The 20,812-nt window shown below is 47.7% G+C and overlaps 1 protein-coding gene across 5 annotated transcripts; it reads right to left on the bottom strand.

Annotated features, from left to right (window-relative positions):
- Positions 1–1,051: 1,051 nt before the first annotated feature.
- Positions 1,052–19,005, bottom strand: LOC135388146 (medium-chain acyl-CoA ligase ACSF2, mitochondrial-like). Of its 5 annotated transcripts, XM_064617505.1 has the most exons (16): positions 18,767–19,003; positions 10,280–10,472; positions 10,090–10,218; positions 9,942–9,995; positions 9,760–9,878; positions 8,888–8,935; positions 8,707–8,824; positions 8,482–8,577; positions 8,267–8,415; positions 8,116–8,213; positions 7,629–7,705; positions 7,441–7,548; positions 7,167–7,312; positions 4,739–4,880; positions 2,898–3,008; positions 1,052–1,195 (listed from the first exon to the last, which is right to left on the bottom strand). In XM_064617505.1, the coding sequence occupies exons 1-16, from the start codon at positions 18,799–18,801 to the stop codon at positions 1,070–1,072; spliced, it is 1,749 nt and encodes a 582-aa protein (XP_064473575.1). In that variant the 5' UTR covers positions 18,802–19,003; the 3' UTR covers positions 1,052–1,069. The 5 variants fall into 5 exon arrangements, 4 of the variants coding, with proteins under 4 accessions (XP_064473575.1, XP_064473577.1, XP_064473576.1 ...); XM_064617507.1 differs by lacking the exon at positions 4,739–4,880; XM_064617504.1 differs by lacking the exon at positions 1,052–1,195 and having other exon boundaries at positions 1,859–3,008; positions 18,767–19,005.
- Between the last annotated feature and the right edge of the window lie 1,807 nt (positions 19,006–20,812).

Here is a 20,812-nt window from a genome sequence, read left to right as displayed (position 1 = left end):
TAGCCCTATCTCTGTGTTTCCGTCTTCTTGTTGTCATTTTAGCGCTTTTAGTAGAGTGCATTTTTGATACTCTTTTGTGATTTTTTGTCTGGAGTCCAAGTTTGGGTAGTTGAGTACTTGATAGGAAAGTACTCGGAAAAAAAAGTATTTGAAGTACGGTACAAAGTACACGATTTAAAATGTACTTAAAGTAAAGTACAAGTAGACAGAAATGTACTTAAAGTACTACTTGAGTACTTGGTATTTCAAGTACTGCCCATCACTGGAGCATAGCATTTGACTGCACCTTTAGTGCACTCTTAAAAATGAACTTCACCATATAGCACGCTCCTAGCCAACCATCACCCCGAATGACAACGTTCCCGCCCTAGATTTGTTGAAAACGGGAGGAGGAGCCTATTCTGTGCTCATTATGCACGGCATAAAATAGGCTCCTCCTCCCGTTTTCAACAAATCAGGGGCGAGAACGTTGTCATTCGGCATGGTGGTTGGCTAGGAGCGTGCTATGTGGTGAAGTTCATTTTTAAGAGTGTGGGTATACGCTCACATCGGAACTTTGGGCGGCCTACGAAAGATGTTGCTCTTACACCATTTATGTTTGAGGGTACTGTTGTCATCTTCGGAGCGCAGCAGACGACTGCGACGTCACAGTCGTAAATTGCGCCTAGTGGTTTTCCTAGGCACGTGACCTGTGTGTCAGGCAGGAACAAGGAGTCCGCAAGTGACGACACATCCGGTGCGCGAGCAGCGTCTCTGATTCCCACCTTGCTCTCACAACAGAGCCAGTTTCAGAAAGCAGTACTTTTTTGGACATTATACGCTCAATAACAGATCGAAAAAGACGTAGACACGCAACACTGAATGTGCTTGTTTCTTTTTTTTTTTTTCGGTATCTTTAGTGTTCCCCGTACAAAAGGCATTAGATATTTACTGGTGTGGAGAAGGGTTTCAGCAGAAATCGCATTTCGTTCCGATTCATTTTCCATTTTTATGTGTTTAGGGAAGAAAAATCGTTGTCCAGAAATTCTATAAAGCAACAAATGAACACACATTGAAGTTTGTGAGTTGTTCATTCTTTTAGCTTTAACTTGAGCACCGATTCTTCTCGCATTTTGAACTTCTGGATTTTGCCAGTTAGTGTCTTGGGAAAGCCATCGACGAACATGATGTACCTGGGAACCTTGAAGTGACTTAACTGAAAACAGAAAAAAAAGATATACACACACACAAAAAAGAACGATCCACGTGATTAATGAAAGGCAGCTGATAAGTAATTTCTTTTAAATTCATTTCCCTAAACAAAAAGAAACAGCTAAATGAGGGGAAACTGTCAAATGAAATACTGACTGTGATCTCCATATTTTATCAATCAATCAATCAATCAATCAAATCAATCAATCAATCAATCAATCAATCAATCAATCAATCAATCAATCAATCAATCAATCAATCAATCAATCAATCAATCAATCAATCAATCAATCAATCAATCAATCAATCAATCAATCAATCAATCAATCAATCAATCAATCAATCAATCAATCAATCAATCAATCAATCAATCAATCAATCAATCAATCAATCAATCAATCAATCAATCAATCAATCAATCAATCAATCAATCAATCAATCAATCAATCAATCAATCAATCAATCAATCAATCAATCAATCAATCAATCAATCAATCAATCAATCAATCAATCAATCAATCAATCAATCAATCAATCAATCAATCAATCAATCAATCAAACAAACAAACAAACAAACAAACAAACAAACAAACAAACAAACAAACAAACAAACAAACAAACAAACAAACAAACAAACAAACAAACAAACAAACAAACAAACAAACAAACAAACAAATACTAGCTGTAGGTGACGTTACCAAAACAAATGGAACTCTAAAGGAAAATAGTCTACTCCTTTGGGCGTTTAGATGCAGTGGATGCTTATAGTTGCTTTTTATTTTAATCCGCAACACATTTTCTTTAAACAAAGCTATGAAAGCAGTCATGCTTTCGCTCGAATAGAGTATGGATAACTGCTAAATGACTAATTACCTAACATTCATTAGCTATTTAATTAGGGACTTTCGAGCAATAGTGCGATAGCAGAACGAGAGACAATGGGAGACAAGCCACGGATGGTATTAAACATTGAAGGGGTAACCCGAAAAAATATTTCGGGAGGATTGCACCCTCGAACTTCGCTCACCCCTGGGGCCACGCTAGACACCAGTGACACTGTGTTCGGCCTTATAGCGAATTCGGGTGGTCATTTCGTAGCAAAACGGGCGAGCGCTCGGAAATTGCTAGGTCGGTGACCGAGCTGGATCACGTGACCGTTGCCACACGAACATGATTGCTAGGAATCTAGCGGTTTTAGGTACTTGGATCACGCTAGGGGCGTCGCGGTCGCAAGTCTTGGAGTTCTGTCGTCTGCTAAACTACGTGATTTCAACATGCGGGCCAATGAGGGCACTCGCCACCGTTGCGGTACGGATGTGACGACACCGGATACAGTTGATCAATCTGCTGCTCGATAGTTTTGAGACCGGGCAAAAAAAGTGCTAGCTAGCAAATTCCGAATGCTCGGAAAGCGCCACGCGAACATGCGAGATTTGCTTCATTTTGACCAAGCGAACATGACTGCTCGAGATCTGGCAAAAAAAGTTGCTCCGAAATGACCACCCGAATTCGCCATTATAAACCCATCGCTTTGAAACGATTACGCCTCCAACCCAGGAGTCGACCGTAGTTGAGGCAGCTGAGAGCGAACATGGACCTATCGCGCTCTCATGTCTGAGAGGCCCATATTCGAGCGCGGGCACAGGTGGCTTCTTTCCTAAGACACCGGAAAAAACAATGAGCAAAGTAAGCAAAGTAGTTCCTACTCTTTCCTTGCAGAAGTTTTTAACAACGTCTTCTTCTAAGGCCTTTCCATTTCTCGTTTTGATCCACGCGCAAACTTGTTCCCCCAGTCGGGCATCCGGAACGCCGCAGACCTGTTGGGGGAACAATAGTAGACGATTTTACGAAGATGCGCGCGCCACCAAGCGTGCGGCGGAAAGCGCCATGGGAACTTCGAGGGGACACTGCTCTGTCGCCTGCTTCGATGTCGCCAGCAACGTACATCCCTACGCATCATTTCGTGTCACTAGATTAGAAAAAGTGGTTGATAATGGGCGTGCCGTATAATTCTACTAACATCGATGTCCAACTATTCGCACTAAACATGGTACTCATTCTTCACGTGGTGCATAAAAACCACCATAAAATAACTTTACGGGAAGGTTCGGTGTGATCACTGTTCCTACGATCAGTTGCAACCTTGTTTGAGTGTGTCATGTTTTAAATGAATGATAGAACTCTCTGCAATTCCAGGTGCTATGAGAAAAATGAGAAACCTGATCGCAGTAGTAAAGACAGAAGTTTTGGAAAGAGGCGATAACACAGAGAAATTTACAACAAAATGGTTAAACCACAGCAGAAAGTAAATATCCGTTGAGTACAAGCTCAAGACAAAACGTAAGTATATTACAATTACTCGTTTTGGGCGCAGCAATTAATAGACCTCTACCAAAGAAACGTCACCGTGACGTAATCGTGACGTAGTGCATCATGGGTAGCCATCATGCGTAGACAATCATCCGTAGACATAGTGAAACCGAAACAGAGCGGGCGGAGAACACCGCCGTTTCACAAAGCCATATTCCTTGACGAAGGTCACATATGGCTTCTTTGTATCAGTGGTACACACTAGGGTTGCCACCTTTCGGAGTGAAAAATACTGACTGAGGGAGAGGAGATAGAATAGAGGGAAAGGAGATGTGGAACGTTGTAGCTGGCTCGACACAACCACCAACAGCTTTGTACAACCAGTGCTCTTGTCCCATCCGAACACAAGACTTAATGAATAACAATGATTAATAATAACAATGAATAATAATAATAATGAATAATTAAGAAAACGACTGGTGACTGCGGAGTTGGGTCTGTGCTTCAGATTTATTCGAGCTGTTGAAGGCAAGCTGTCGAATGTTGAAGGCAAAACCCCACAAAAGCCCCTATGAAAGGTCTTGAGCCACAAATACCGGCAAAGGGCTGCCGGTATCATCTTCCTACCGGCAACCGGCAGAGCGCGCAAATAACCGGCCGTGCCGGTATAATACCGGCCTGGTGGCAACCCTAGTACACACAAATGAGGTCACGTGTCTTCATTCGCGTTCCCTGTTTACCGCGGAAAGAAAAGAAGGCTTCATCCCGAGAGCTGCATCGTCTGAAAGTCAATGTCGTAATACTGTGCGGAATCTGGTTTGTTATTACGATTTAGTTCGTGACTGCTTTGTATAGAGACACCACGTGCATAGTGTGCACTCCGAGAGAAACTCGTGCCTTTCAGGCTTCTGAAGATGGAAGAGCCCGGTAGCCATCTTTAGAAAGGACTACCGGTTGAATGGAGCAGAACAGGACCATAAAAAAAAAGGAAAGAAGAAAAATTTTACAATATGAGAAGCTACATTTAAAAGTGGCTTTTTTTGTGACTTGTTGACTTTTTTGTTCCAGTCGACCAAGTTGGCGACGCTGTTGTACCGTCTGACGTCATTTGTTTGTGAACAGGGATGGGTCTATTACTCCAAAAGTAATTAACTACGTTAACTTAACTATTTGTAATGAATTACTACTTCGGAACTCTGATGCTTACACACTGATATGACTGTGGGGATATACGTACGTGCACTTCTCCAACATGTGGATGAGCGTAGAGAACATCTTCAATCTCCCGCGGGTAGATGTTTTCACCTCCATGGATGATCATATCCTTGATACGACCGCAAATTGTCACGCGACCATCCTCGCTCATAGTGGCTTCGTCGCTGCGGAGAAAGAAATGAAGCATTGGTCTCATAAGTAGCTCAAACGTCCTGCTTCGGAAGCAGAGAAGGTGATATTACATTGATATGAACACAGGCCTCTGAACACGTGTTTCAGAACACCGCCAGTCGTTACGCGTCGGATATCATCAGAGGCGGTGCTTGACCAGGTGGTGCCAACTTGTGGTGCACCAGGGGAAGAAGTAATAGCACGGGAGGCAGCCAGACACCACCAGGGTAGCCTGATGGCTTACCAGATCTGGGCACCACTGGGCACTGGAACCTGGACAGCACTAGGGCTTGAATGCCTGCAAGCTACTATCATAGGATTTTGACTGGGCATAAAAAAAAATGCTAGGGCTCGCAGTAGTGGAAGACGTTGAAATAGACGGCGTCAAAATAGTTTAAAGGGGCCGTAAACAGGCCGCCATACATTTCACAAATTATGGTATCCCATGAAAGAACGCATGTCATAGTACCCAAATATACATTTTGTTCTGGTTGTGCCAGCTCGGTGACCCATATAAATGCTTTCAAAGACGAGTAAACCGGGCGCCCTTCTCCACCACACATACGTCACATGGCTACCTAGCCTTTTGCCGTTCAATCGGGGAGAGGGGAGCTCCACGCTCGGGAGGGACGTGACGTTTCAAATTTCCAGCCAATAAAGAGGCTTCATTCTCGCTGTAAGGCGAAGTGTTCCGTTTGTTTCTGTGGAACTACATTTTGCGCTCCGTGGTTCCGACATTCAGCGTCACGACATCTCCAACATCCCCTGCTGGACTAAGCAATACTTAGAGCCTAATTCTGACGCGAACGTCAACAATCCGCCATTTCATAAAATGTTAACGGAGCATGGGCAACACAGTGGCGTATTTTACTGGGCCTTCGGCAAAATTGTTTGTTGTTGTTGTTGGTTGGTTGGTTTGGTTGTGATTCGTCGTCTGCCATTCGTATCCACATGGTATCGGGCTGCATAATTTGCGGTGAGAGGCAACATTTCGTGAACTTATTGAGCAGAAGACTTTTTGATAAAGGTGGTAGTAGCACGTTCGTTCAGCAGTTGCAAAGCAAAGTACAGTAACGGGGATAAGTTTGGCTTTTTTTCGGTTTCCGTGCAAACGGCTGAACCCACAGCAGAAGAAGAAGTCCAATGTTTACTCGCTGCTCGGGTACAGAACACCGGGAATAACCTTGTTTCAGCCTGTGATAACAGATGAGTACCCTCCAGGTACAATGTTCTACACCGGACGCTCCATGAACTTCAGGTTGTGTCCAATTAACCCTTCAATTCTGTGACTCAGTCAACAATACAATTAACCCTTTATGACCAACGGAGACAGCACGCACATGGTTTTAGTTGACAACCAGTTACTACTTTACCAGTTAGCCGAGCGGTGGCGCCAGCTCTTTCTGAAGAGACGCTATCATATGACGCGATTCGAACCCGGGTACCTCCCAGTCACGACGTGACATGGCCAGCACGCTAACTACTGAGCCACGCTAGCTGGTGACGCGACGCCGCGTGGCTCAAACCAAAGTACGGCAGCACAGTCGTCGCAACCGTACGAAAATGACGAAGATGACCCATCGTGCACCTGAGATTCCGGAACTGTAGCGCAGGATATTCATTCGCGCTCGCGGTGTGCTGCGTGCTACTGCGAGGAAAACGTAGTGCGCGTGTAATATCTAAAGTGAACGCATTTCTTTTCCAGTTTGAGGTTGTAACTGTTTAGATTTTGTATAGAATAAGACTCCGTAAGCGAAATAAAATCATACGTGGAACCCTTGATCGTAATTGGTAAGGAAAGCGCCACTTCAAAATTACGTAAAGTTAGAGCGCAGGGCGGAGCTAAAAAGCGAAAGAGTGCAGTGAATATTTCATCCGTATGGAAGCGCCTTTTGGACCTAAGCTGCAATAATGTAACGCAGAGAGATGCGCACATTGTATGCTTGTTTACGGCCCCTTTAACATCAACATCGTTAGCAGTACAGCCATGAACAGTCTTCATCTGTGCAGTGCTCTCACGTTTTACAGCTATGGACAAAAGTTTACGGAACACGGCACTTGCGTATTTCTTCTAGCTATCATGAAGAGATCGAATAAGAAACGGGTGACTTGCTATTATATTCATCTCTCAGTATGTGTGTCAGCTCCTGCTTGCTACTAGTCAGTCGCTCCAATGGAGAAATGCGAAAGCCCGGTGTTCCGTAAACTTTTGTCCCAAGCTGTATATTTATTGAATAGCCTATCAGTGAGTCACTGGATATAACGTAAGGCTTATTTACCCTGTATGATACCAGTTGTTCTTGACTGCTTCTTGCGTCTTCTGCTCATCCCCGTAGTAACCAAGGAAGACAAGGTAACCCCTGGCACACAGTTCTCCCCTCGCGCCGAACGGGACTATACGATTTTCCTTGTCCACGATCTTTACCTGCAAGAAACACGGTGGATCGACTTCGTCCCTGTATATGAAAGTCCATCGGATGTCCCACGGATGTCCCATGGCACCCGAAGAGAATGCAGATTTCTGACAACATATACGTCTGGTCGTTGCTTTACCTCGACGTGGTCGATTGCTTTTCCAACAGTGTGTATCCATTTCTCGAGAGGTTCGCTGGGGTCAGCCGCTGTAATAGTGGGGCTGCATTCTGTGGTACCGTAAACGATCTGCATTTTCATGACGGAAGCTTTTTGTGATTCATGAAAATCAGAGTTTCGCCAACTATGCACGTGGCAATGTAACTCACTTGCATCCGCTTTACATTCAATTTGTGCATGGCACCCTTAATGACTTCTGGTGGACAAGGAGCTCCAGACATAATGCCTAAGTGGAAGGCTGGAGTTAAATGGTACACGTAGACAGAGGTGTGCGGGGATAACATTGACAGTATCTGCATCCGCATTTGTATTCGCGTTTAGATCCGCAGCCGAGCCGCGCGGATATTGAGCACACCAGAACATCATCAATTACTGCGTTCGTGGGAATAAAATCTGCACGACGAAAATACTACGTGATAAATGTCTTTGCTTCTGTGTATAGGAACTGTTTGTCATTCATGGTCTTCCATTTATGGCGGCAAAATGTACAGCAACGTAAAGGGTGCCCAGCAAACCATGATTATCCCTAGGACTGCGCGGACTCAAATCTAGAAGGTCAGTAGGAATAGCTGTCCTCGAACTCGCGGAGAAACTTATCCATTACTGTCTTCTACATTCATACACGAATGTACATACCTTTCGAGACAGATGAAACATCGTTTGAAGTACCAGGAGTGTCCAGTTCTCGCATCATGTCAATGAACATGGTTGGCGTCCCATACAGCGTTGTGCACCTGCGACGCGCAACGGATAAATGCGTGTGCGACAAAACGCACAGAAGATATACTTTTCAGCAGCGATAGCTTTCAATGCAGCCGTTCCATTGAAACTGGGAGCTGGCATGACCACAGTAGACCCAAAGAGCGCAGCGCAAATAGTGCCTCCGACACAGCCGAAGCAGTGGACCAGAGGAACGTTCAAGCAGATGGAGTCATGCTGCAATTCGACCGGTCGTGACATTATTGATCTCCGCACTTGGGAAAAAAATTGTGACAACTGTACCTGTTTACGATAATCCATGATGCGTCCAATTGTGTAGGCATTATTGAGAATATTGAAATGAGACAGAAGGACACCTTTGGGCTTTCCGGTTGTACCCTAAGCCGGAAAGACGTCAGAATAAGATAATCTATCTGTCAGACAGGGAGCTCGTAGTTGTAAGAGCCGCGTTTTACCCCCAAAAAAGTTTTATTTTAAATGCACGGTGTCGAAGAATTGCAGTATTACCGAGGTGAACTGGACGTTGACGGGTGCGTCGAACTGCATCCGAGAGCAGATCTTGTGCATCTCCTGACGGTGCTCTCCGGTCACGGAGTCCAGGAGGTCTGCTTCCGAGAGTGTTCCTCTGAAATTGTGAACAATGTCTAAAAGTCCACAGTATCAGAAAATGAGATCCTAGTCATCTTACGGCTTGCTGTCGTTGCTCATCATGATCACGTGCTTCAGAAGTGGCAGTCTATAGATAGACGAAAGAGAAAACAAGAGATGACCACACTAGACGAGCTGTAATGAGCGTTTGATAACGCACTGAAAGTATTCAGAGGATCACGCCTTTGCTACTCCGCATTTAATGGCATTTGTCGGGGCGACACGTACAGAGATTATGGTAACCAGAAAAGGAGCTGCCGTGTCTTATTGTCGACGTCCGCAGGCCAAACCCCGTAACTTTAGAATCTTACTAACCTATGACATTGCAATTCGTGTGCATCGCACTGCACTCTGGAAAAATATTTATCTCTATGTGACGTGGACGTGTCACATAGTTAATTTCGGGTTTTTAGAAGTATGACGTCACAATGTGCACAATCAGCCAATCAATGTGCACAATCAATGTCGCCTCCAAGGCCTCTTTCTGCCCGCTCACCAGAGCTGTTGGCGGTCTTCCAATGTTTGGTGGAGAGCGGAGAGCAGAAATATGTGTGTAGAAGATATACGGCCGTCGGAGGTCACGCCACCTATAGCCTCAGAGAATCCGAAAACTATGAAGCTCTACGGCTTCTTTGAAAATGTTCCTGGAAGCGAGTAATGGTCACTGAAGGCATTTATTTTTTCCGTTCAGATCCTTTGCGTACAGAGTATCTTCCGCACATATTTTTTATGCTGATACGCCGCCAATCGCTTTTGTAGCATGTTGTGAAACGTGACTGGCCCACTCCGCGCAAGAGGTAGCTCAACATTTTCAGGAACACGATAAAGACATTTGTTACCCATCTGCGACTGTTCCGTATATGGTACGCAGAGAACAATCCCGAAGCTGGATTCTCTTAAGATGCTGTCTACCTTGAACTTCTGAGTTCGCCGGCTACGGATGTTTCCAATTCTGGAGCTATTTCGAGAAGCATGTGATAGTAGTCCTGTCTGGCAAACTTGTCGGATATGACGAGAGCACGGCAGTCAATCTGCAAAGTAGTGAGTGCATTAGGTGGCTGTGGGTTATTCATAGGTGCTTCGTACCACCACACCTTAGCCAGACAGTACTCTAGTTCAGGCACCTTGTACGCTGTGTTGACGTTCACCTGGAATAAGGCCATGAAAATGTCTTGTCTTTACTGCTATAAACTCTTTTAAATGACGTAGAAGCAAGGTAGCTGCGGGGTTAACGTTACTGACCAGAACGAGCCCAGCTTTCGCTGCAGCAAACTGAACAAGGGCCCACTCATACATGTTGGCCATAATGATTCCAACTGCAGAGCCTACAGGAAGGCCAAGTGACACAAAACCGGCTGCCAGGTGGTCAACCTACAAGTAGCCTTGTCCACATGTAGAGACGCCACGTAACTGAGTGAATACATTATCTCACATCATTTTTGTACTGGGTGTACGTCTTCTTTAAGCCTTGATGACACGACGTGATGGCAACGTTGTCACCGTAAGTAGAGGCTGCCCGTTCGATGGCATCGGCCATCGTCATGGCAATAAGCGGAGCTGCCGGTGGGTGACGGTGGTAGTAGCTGAGCTCTCTCTGTATGACCCGCAACCGCCTCCATCGTGACCTGAAAGGAGGCGGGTACAAGACGCTCGTGAAACGTTTGCAGGTACAACCTAGGAGTACAGCTCCTGTCAACCTTAATAGTAACACTGGAAAAAATGTGGTCTCGTTTCCGAGCGCGATTACAGCAACCCTTGGGGCAATGAGAAAATCTTAATTGAACAAAATTATTCTGTTAGTTTAACGCAATTTTTTTTGTTCGCTTAACATTCCCCCAATGCCCCAAGGGTGGCTGTTATCGCGCTTTGAATCGAGGCTGATTTTTTTCTTATTAAGGTTGACCGCAACCGTACAACGTACTGTACTGTATTGTTGGGGCAACTGTACAACGCGTGAACACTCTGGAATCTCGGTCTGCAGTCTGTCGGTAAACTTGTATGATGGAACCGTTGTAAGCATGTCCGTCTGTTTAGTGTAATAATGCATGTCACGACATGGACGGCTTTGTTATTCGTTGAGACTGGACTCACTAACAAATTAACGAACTTGTGTATGGAACCGGATTTGTGGTTCTACCTAGGTTCCACCTCTTGCACTGCTGCTAAATTGTTTTCGTTGACTACAGAGCCATTATGGGCTCGTTAATTACTGGGATAGAGAAAAAAGAAAGAATTCGGGATAGAGACGTCGAAAAGAAAGCCTCACCGAGAGAGGAACTGTGCAAGTTGAGTACGTGTTCGCGATTCTTGATGTCGTATTCTTAAACAATCCTCTACTCGGCACTCTAGCTTTACTCCCAGCGAGCGGAGGAAGGAAGCGCTTTTCCAGTTAAGGAACCACTTTGCTTGAAGGGAAAGACTGGCACTGTCGTGTAGCACTCAAGGACAGCGCGAAGGGTTTCCTCCTCTCGGACCGATTCGAGGATCGTTTAAGAGTACGATACCTGATGGACTGACGATGTACACACCGCACCCCGCCTCCACTCCGGTGAGTGGAGGAAAGAAGCTTCTGCGTGGCACACGAAGAAAGGGCAAACGAATTCCTTCGCTCGAGGAAGTTTATTTAAATTAAAGTCGGTGTTTGAAGCACATAGCCGTTCGGTGTGCAGCTGAGTGGGAAGGTCGAGTCGAGGATCGTTTAAGAATACGGCCCTTGATGGACTGATGGCTTCGACTCCAGTGAGCCAAGCAAGGAAGTGCTCCTCTATTTGAGGATTCATTGGACTCTAAGGAAACACTGGCAATACCGTGTAGTACTCGAGGCAAGCGCGAAGATTTCCTCCGCTCGGGGAGCTTTTATTTAAGTCAAGGGCAATTTTGGAAGCACAAAACCGGTCGTTAAGGGCAGCTCGAGGGGAGAGTCCAGTCGAGGATCGTTTAAGAATACGGCTCTTGATGAACTGACAGCTTCGACTCCCGTGAGCTGAGCAAGGTAGTACTCCTCTACTTCAGGAGCCACTGGGATCAAAGGAAGCACTGGCAGTACCGTGTAGCACCCGAGGCTGGCTCAGTGTCTGGATAATAAATCACTGTCGTGTAGCACCCAGTTGTGCCTCATATACACCAAATGCTCATAATCTCCAAATGCTCATATGCACCGAAAAAAAGGGCACCCGAGCAAAAAAAGGGCACCCGAGGCAAGCGCGAAGCATTTCCTCCGCTCGGGGAGCGTTCGTTTAAGTCGAGGTCAATTTTTGAAGCACAAAATCGGCCGCGAGGAGGAGATAGAGAGGATGGTCGAGTCGAGGATCGTTCAAGAATGCGCCCTTCGATGGACTGACATCCTCGATTCCAGTGAGCCGAACAACGAGGTACTCCTCTACTTCAGGAGCCACTGGGATCAAAGGAAGCACTAGCAGTACCGTGTAGCACCCGAGGCAAGCGCGAAGCGTTTCCTTTCACAATGATTGGGGAAATTGTTTCAGGAGACCAAAGGAGACTAAAGGGAGGCCGCTTCGTTTTGTCATGAGAAGGAGGGAAGGAAGACGAAAGTAGCGGTTTAGTTCGCGCATAAATCATGAAGGATTCAATGGATGTCGTATGTCGTTCCTTTTGTATTAGTGTAAAGGTAGCAGCATCGTTCTTTCCGCGAGGAGAAATGTTTGCACTTTGGTGCCCTTCTAGCCGGTTCAAAATTATACTCGGGAATGATGCTCAGTGATTAAAGATATTTCATTTTTTTACTAACGTTCAAAAATCGCATTCTTTCATTGAAAAGCTCAGGGACGACGAAAGGTGAAACCTCAATAGTAAATTGAATGAAGAAATTTCCAGTCAAGGCTTGCAGAAGTGAAATGACGTGTTTTTTACACCAAAAATATCAGAGGAGCCCTCCAGTGAAACTGCATTGTAAACGCATCATCTGCGGCGGCTGTGTGATAATCAATCGCGACATATATTCAAGAATGGACCCACGACTTCGAGACAAACTTTATGGAACTGGTCGGAGCGCTTCGCTCCATCCAACAACAGCAACATAACAAACAAAAAAATATTACCCAATCATTGGCTCACACGCTATTTAAGGTCCCTGAGAGCCCACATCGTCCTCCTCGTTCATGCCTTACTTACGAACGACAACGACAACGAAGTTATTTAACTCAAATCTGCAAAATCCTCCCCGGCAAAATGAGAAGTCTCATTTTTCTTGTGAAACTACTAACACACGATAACTCAGTCAATAAACCTCTAATGGATACAGCAACTGAATTGGTCTCCGTAGCACTGTCCCATCAGTCAATCTTACAGCGCACGCACGGACGTTACGATCTCTTCCGGGAAACAGCTCCACAACCCGTGCTGTCTTCCACATCTGCCGGGGCAGCTTTTCATTGTGCACTATGACCAGGTCCCCGACGTGAAGCGGTGTCGTTTCACCAGCGGATTTGACACCATGGGCGGACCGCAGCTGCAGAAGATATTCAGATCTCCAACGTTTCCAAAAACAATCTAGTAGTTGTTGATGAAGCTTCCAGTACGCCCGCGTGTCTGTGGTCGGCCCCTGAAGGTTGATGTCGAAAGGTGGCAAAGAAGTCACCCGCTTTCCTACCAGGAAGTGGGCCGGTGTCAGTGGCTCTCTGTCTTCTGGTGTATCGTTCACAGCCGTCAGAGGGCGAGAGTTGATGACAGCCTCTACGCCATGTAAAACAGTGGTGACCTCCTCGAAGCTGAAGCAGTTCCTCCCGAGCGTCCTTCTTAGCGCAGTCTTGACACTTCTCACCAGTCGCTCCCAGAAACCGCCCCACCAGGGCGCGCGTTCGACGATATATTTCCAATTAATTCCTACGGTGGTGAGGTGGTCTTGGAAGGCTGGGTCTTTCAGTGCTTTCCACACTTGCTTCTCGGCCTTCTTGAAGGTTGCGGCGTTGTCGCTGTAGATAACCGATGGAAGCCCTCGCCGGGAAGTGAAACGTTTGAACGCCAGGACAAAACTTCGTCGTCGTCATATCCGATACTAGTTCCAAGTGCACCGCACGGGTGACTGCGCATGTAAATAGCGCTATATAAGACTTCTTGTTGCCTCCACCTGTTGGTTTGATCATCAACGGTCCCGCGAAGTCTATCCCAACCACTTGGAATGGCCGGCTCTCAGTCACCCGCTCGCTGGGCAGTGGTGCAAAAGGTGCGGACGCTGGCTTTACCCGGTGTCGTTTGCATGCGTTGCATCGAAAGAGAACTTTTTTGACTAGTTGCCGGCATCGCTGTACCCAGTATCGCTCTCGCACTTCGGTTATGGTGTCTTGCACACCCCCGTGGAGAAGCCGTCGATGAGCCGCCTCAACGATCAGTTCGGTGACTCTGTGTCCGTGCGGGAGGAGCACCGGGTGTCTTACGTCCGTTGGCAATGTCGAGTGCTGCAACCGTCCCGAGATCCTTAAAATGTCATCCTGGTCCAGAACTGGCTGCAAGAGGGCGATCGGAGACTTCTGGCTCACCATGCCCCCATCTGCGAGCTCCTGTAGCTCCTTGTAGTACTCGGACCTTTGTGTCTCTTTAACCCAATGGACCTCTGCCTCATGAATCTCATTAGTAGTTAGGGGCCCTTGCCGCCTCTTTCGCCTGCAACGGTCTGCAAAGCGGCGAATCCATGCTGTGAGCCTCAACACGAAATACCAACTACTGTAGTTCTCTAGCCTCAGTAGGCTGGAAGTAGTAGTGTCAGTGTCCACGAAGAGCACTTGTATCTTTACCCGTTCTGCTTCTACAGTCTCTTCGTTCACCTGCGGTTCGTGCGTGCCGCTGGGCCATAACTCCGCCGACTCCAACAACCATACAGGGCCTCTGAACCATATCTTGCTGTGTAGCAGTTTCTCCATGCTTTCACCTCTTGTGAGCAGGTCCGCTGGATTTTGCTCCCCTGGACAGTGCCTCCAAGCAGCTGGATCGGTTGCAGTTTGAATTTCTGTCACCCTGTTGCGTACAAACTGCTTCCACCGCAGTGCCGATCCTTTAATCAAACAGAGTACGATGTTCGAGTCTGTCCAGAAGATTAGCTGGAGGGGAAGGTGAGAGAGCGAACCCAAAAGGCTATTGGCCAGTCTACATCCTATTAGAGCTCCCATGAGTTCTAGGCGGGGTAGGGTCAGTGTTTTTAGCGGCGCAACTCGTGCTTTAGCAACCATCAGCGTGACCACGACCTTTCCATTGACGTCCTCTGTGCGCAGGTATACAGTGGCTCCGTAAGCCGACTGACTGGCGTCCGTGAAGACGTGCACCTGGATTGCGTTCGCAATGTCTTCAACCCCTTGGCTCACATACCGAGGTATTTCGATTCTTGCCATGTCCGGCAGTTCCTCGCACCAGCGCTTCCACTCCAAAGCTATTTCTTCAGGTAGTTCGTCGTCCCAATTAAGACCATGCTGCCAGATGCGCTGGAAGAGCATGCGAGCCCGTATCGTGAATTGACTGGCAACACCAAGTGGGTCGAAAATCGAGGCTGAGAGCTGCAGCACCGACCGTTTCGTGTTGCCCGCCGACGTGGTGTTGGGTGGGCTGCATTCCGCGAGCTTCATGCTGTCAGTGTGTCGATTCCACCGTAATCCCAAAAGTCCTGTTTCTATGGTCGCAGCGTAGTGCTCTTCTAAGCGTGGCTCGTGATCTGCGAAGAGGTGATTGAGAGCCGGGGAATTCGATGCCCACTTTCTTAGCTGCATCCCAGCCGCCCTCACGACGGTATTCGCGTCCTTGTACAGTTGTTCAGCTTCATCCTCGCTTGAAGCGCCAGTCAATTGATCATCCACATAAAAGGAATTTGCAAGATGCGCTGTCGTTTCCTGTAGGTGCTCTTCCACATTCTTTAGATGGTACCGTATTGTCGCCGACAAAAGGAAAGGACTGGAGGTTGTACCGAACGGTACTCTGGTCATTCTCCAGACTTCCACGTTTGGCAACTGACCATCTTCCTTCGGCGTTTCGTTACACAACAGGAAACGAAGTGCGTCACGATCCTCTTCCCTGACTACAATCTGGAGGAACGCTTTGGCAATGTCCGCCACCAGAGCGACCTTGACCGTCCGAAAGCGCAGCAGCAGCGGCAGTAGTTCCGTGTTTAGCTTCGGTCCCTTTTCGAGATGCGCGTTCAGAGATGCGGTCCCCGGGGCATGCGAGGACGCATCAAAGACTCTGAGCTTCGTTGTCGTTGAATTCTCCCGGACAACCGCCTGGTGTGGCATATAGTAAATATGCTCTGTTGGTGCTTGCTCCGCTTCGGTAACTACCTCTGCATGTCCGTCGTTGAGGTACTTCCTCATCGCACAACCGTACTCCAGCAGAAGAGTTTTGTTCGAACGAAGTCTCATCAGGCTTCTCAGCCTACGCTCAGCCACTTCCCGGTTGTCCCTCAGCGTGGCACTGCCAGTCTTCCACGGCAAACTCACTTTATATCGGCCGTCCTCCTTTTGTATGGTGTCCTGGAAATGTAGCCACACTGCGTCGTCCTCTGAGCGCTGGTCATTTGCGCCGTCTGTTATCCCAAGACCTTCCAGCTCCCAGAACATTCGGAGATCAAACGGCCTTTCCTCGGTGCTTGCCTCCACGTGTAACGCGCAGGTAAGTGTGAAGCCTCCGGTGACTGACGACAGGACAGCGGTGGGACCTTGGAACGTCCAGCCTAACTGCGTGTTCACCGCAACTGTACGGTCGTCCGCCCCTGACCGTCGCACATCGGACTTTAGGAACCTCCACATCTGATCCGCTCCAATCAGAAGACAGATTCCTGCTTCGGCTTTCGCTCCTGCGAAGAACATTTCGTCGGCAATGGAACCGCCCTCCCTTTTGATGGCGTCCACGAAGCTGTCATTTGCCGTGGCTTCTGCCAGGTCCTTACAGATGAAAGGAATTTCTACGGCTTCAATCAGATGCTCTTTCTGATCGTACTGGCTCCGCAAACGCACCTGGACCAGTCTTCGTCCAGTCGTCTGGACCAGTCGCACGGTTACTTCATCCAGTACCGGTAACCCCAGCTGCCGTGACACATCTTCTCGAACGAACGTTTTCTGACTGCCGCCATCCAAAATACCTCGGATATATGCGGATTGATTGTCAGCGATGACCCATGAGCGGAACGTCTGCAAAAGTACCGTGGCACTGACCCTGTCTCGATCGGAGCTTGCTACGTGCATGGCAACTGTGTCAACTTCTTTCGCTTTCGTTGACGAGCTTCCCGACCATTTAGGGTCGCACATGGAGGTCACGTGTTTCCCCTTGCATGTTAAGCATGTGACTTTTCGCCTACAGTCCTTAGCTCGGTGCCCCTTGACGGTACACCTGAAGCAGCGGCCGTCCGTCGCGAGTACCTTCTTCTTTCGTTCCAGTTCTATGGGTGTGTTGCAATCTCCACTGCTGTGCTCTTCCGAGTCGCAGAAGATACACTTTGACGTGGCTTTCGCTAATGACTGCAGTACGGCCGCGGCTGGGACGTTCTATTTCCGTAGACTCTTTCCCAGGGTTCCACCTCTGGGTGGCCCGTCTCTGTTCGTGCTGACCATACCGGACTTCTCACGGCTTTCCACTTCGATACGCAGGAAGTCCAGTACTCTCTCTAACTCCTTTTCGGTGTACGAGGTCTCGTGCTGTACTTCTCGTTGACCATTTCCCGATGCACTGTCCTGTTGAACAGCGGCTGCTGTTGTTGCACGTGCTGATCGGCGATAGTACTCCAGTGTGATGTCGCTGGGTAGTGCCTTGAGAAGGATGTCCACCAGCAAAGCAGCGTACGCTGAGTTGGCAACTCCCAGAGCTCGCAGACCACGGATATGAGCCTGCGTGTGATCGTACAGTCGTCGGTCGAAGTCCTCTGACATCACTTGGTGACGTCACCGCTTGGAGGGTCCGGAGCTTCGCAAGGTGGTCCTGGGTGATCCTTTTCCGGTCCCCAAATCGACGGGTTAGTATCTTGACAGCGTCCTCGTAGCACGCCTCCGAAGCTTGCAGACCAGCTATAGCGGCAGCTGGTGGTCCAGACAAGAGCGTCCGCAGGTATTGAAATTTCTCACTTTTTGTGAGATCGTCGTTTTCGTGCACCGCTTTGCAGAATTGTTCCCAGAAAGGGAGCCATCGATCCAAATCTCCACGGAAGGTCTGTAGCTGTAGCTTGGGTAGCTTTATCCTCTTTGACCTACTTCTCGTTCCCTCTTCGGTTACTGCAGAGGCCGCAGGAGGTCTGCGGTCACCTTCCGTTAACTCCGCAATCTTCGCCTTCAACAGCGCTGTCGTGTGAGCGATGCGATCCTCGTATTCCAGGACCATAGCGTACTCTTCAGCGAGGCTCTCAGTCGCCACCAACGCTTCCAGCTCCGTGTCGAGTTGACCGATTTCTCTGCTGGTCGTAAGAAGTCTCTCCAACAGTGACTTGTACGTATGTGCCGTAGTTCCCGTGTCTGCGAGGGCAGCCGTCGCCTCATTGATAATCTTCGTTGACTGTCCACGTCGCGCTCCTCGCTTGACCTTCAGACGTTCCATCAGTGCTGGTCGTTGATGACACCTTCGATAGTAGATTTCCCAAGTCAGCAGGTCCTCGAATCGATCGTTCCGGTATGTCACCGAGTCGAAGTCCCGGGTTTCGGCACCAATAATATTCAAGAATGGACCCACGACTTCGAGAAAACTTCAAACTTCTTTATGGAACTGGTCGGAGCGCTTCGCTCCATCCAACAACAGCAACATAACAAACAAAAAATATTACCCAATCATTGGCTCACACGCTATTTAAGGTCCCCGAGAGCCCACATCGTCCTCCTCGTTCATGCCTTACTTACGAACGACAACGACAACGAAGTTATTTAACTCAAATCTGCAAAAACATACGTTGAGTAAAAACAGATGAAAGAACTGATCAATGCGGATTTCACATAAAGCTTACCTTACGCAGAGCCGTCGCCAAGCCGCCAAAGCCATGCTGCTGCTCGTCTGGCAGGTTGGTTAGTTGATAGCCTGGAGGTGCTGTCTGCTTACCGCAGGGATGCCATCCAGCCCATTCGATTGCTCGCTGGGTTCGGCCACCTGAGGTTTATTTAGCGGTATCTTGAAGTCTAAGCACACGACAGCACGTCTTTAGCTTTCTCGCGGAAGCCGGCGAGCACTTACAACTGATAACGCCCGCCGACGATAAGCGCGCGGCTTCGTTTCTGCTATCCAGGGGCGGATCCAGTATTTTGCTGAAGGGGGGTAGGTGAGGGTACAGCATTGGACAGCATGCTACATGCGCTAGCTATGGTCAATATGTGAAGACAGACATTGAGAGAGAGGGGGCAAGACATCCGGACAACCCTCCCCTCCCTGGATCCAGTTCTGCATCTATCTGACGAGAACGTTTCTGAAATACCCTTTACTGAACGATTAACGGTTGTATTTTGAAATGCGACTTTCCCTTTCGGATCGATCCTCCCCTTCAAAAGAGCTCCGCTTCTGCTCAGTTTCAAACATTAACCCCTCCTTTTCCGGCGACCTCGCGCAAACACGAAAGGGTTGCCTTTGTATACGTTGCGATGGGCCATACCTTTCGTCGAAACTTTCGTCTTCGTCGACACACTAGCGGTCTTCCCGTCCTAGACTAGCAATAGACTGTGTATTGCGAAGATAAAAAGAACAATTTTTCTACGTGTGGTACTTGGCGAGTTATAAACCCTTAAAGGTACTGTAAAGCAGCACCGACCAAATGTCATTTAGTGTGGCTATCCGATAGTCCAAGCCACCAGGACAAAAACTGCGCAAGTTTCATTCCAATCGACGGTGCAATTAATTAGAAAATTACAATTAAAGATTACGGGCAACACTGTACTAGGTATTCGAAATGATTCCGTACTCCTGCCACATATGGCGGCAACCACATTGGATGCGTATAACACTGGGCCCGACATAACAATCCACCACAATCCACCATAAAATCCGTCCCTGCAATTCACACAACGATCCACATCTGAGGATAAACGGATAAGCTAACTGAAATGAAATGCTGAGCCGTTGAAAAATGTGTGTCAGACGTTCAAGATGCCAGACAGCGTTGGGACTTGTTTATTCACAGAGGTTCACAGAGAGAGTTTGTTCGTTCGAAAGAGGCCGCAAACAGAAGGAGCGCGCAGGCGCAGTAGAGAAGTAGGGAGAGCCTCCATCGAACAGCGGCCAGCGCTGGGTTACTTCGCAAAAAACAAAACAAAAAAAAAACACTGTTAACAGGGGTTTCGGAATGCATAGGTAAACAGGGAAACTAATAATATGGTTACTAAAATAACGAAGTTCCGGTGTAATAGTGTGTAATACCAATTTTCAGTGTTGTCCGCTGTACAGGGGGTTGTTTGACACCAGGCGTCGCACCGCTCCACTACGCCGCATTTTTCATCGCAAATTAAAAATATGTATAGCGCGTTGTCGGTCGGTATTTGTATGGTATTTAGAAGCAACAAAGTCTCTAGTCACATCACCGGCATATCATACTTGTCTACTGCTTTACAGTACCTTTAGACACTCCTACTAGTAAAGCTCTGACATCAGAGCTCCGGCCATGCGCATTGGTAGTCGCGGGCACGTGACTTCTCTCTTGCTTTCTCACTGGCTGGCGCCTGCTGTGACATCAGAGCGGTGTGAGCTTCGGCATTCGCCGTATCGATTTTCTACGCGTCTAGTACCCTTCTTTTTTTTTTTCGCTGTAGAACTCTGAATTCCGGTTCATAAGAGTACTATAAAAATTGCATTATAAATGTACTTTACGTTTATCCGGAATAACTTGGGACTAAGTGCCGCAACTCGTTGAAAAAAAGTAATCCGGTGTCTGCTCTCTGAAATACTATATACTCATCATTCAATGCAGCGAAACAGGAACGAGGGCTAGCAGGAGAGACACGCAAGAGAGAGGCACGAAGGAGATATGCTTATCGGCTGTTCCTATAATCTCCGAGTCCTCCGAGAACCT

The sequence above is a fragment of the Ornithodoros turicata genome, chromosome 3 (genome assembly GCF_037126465.1).
Source record: "Ornithodoros turicata isolate Travis chromosome 3, ASM3712646v1, whole genome shotgun sequence".
Taxonomy (NCBI): domain Eukaryota; kingdom Metazoa; phylum Arthropoda; class Arachnida; order Ixodida; family Argasidae; genus Ornithodoros; species Ornithodoros turicata.
The sequence above is the reverse complement of the archived record's forward strand: the minus strand, read 5'-3'. Positions and strand labels throughout refer to the sequence as shown.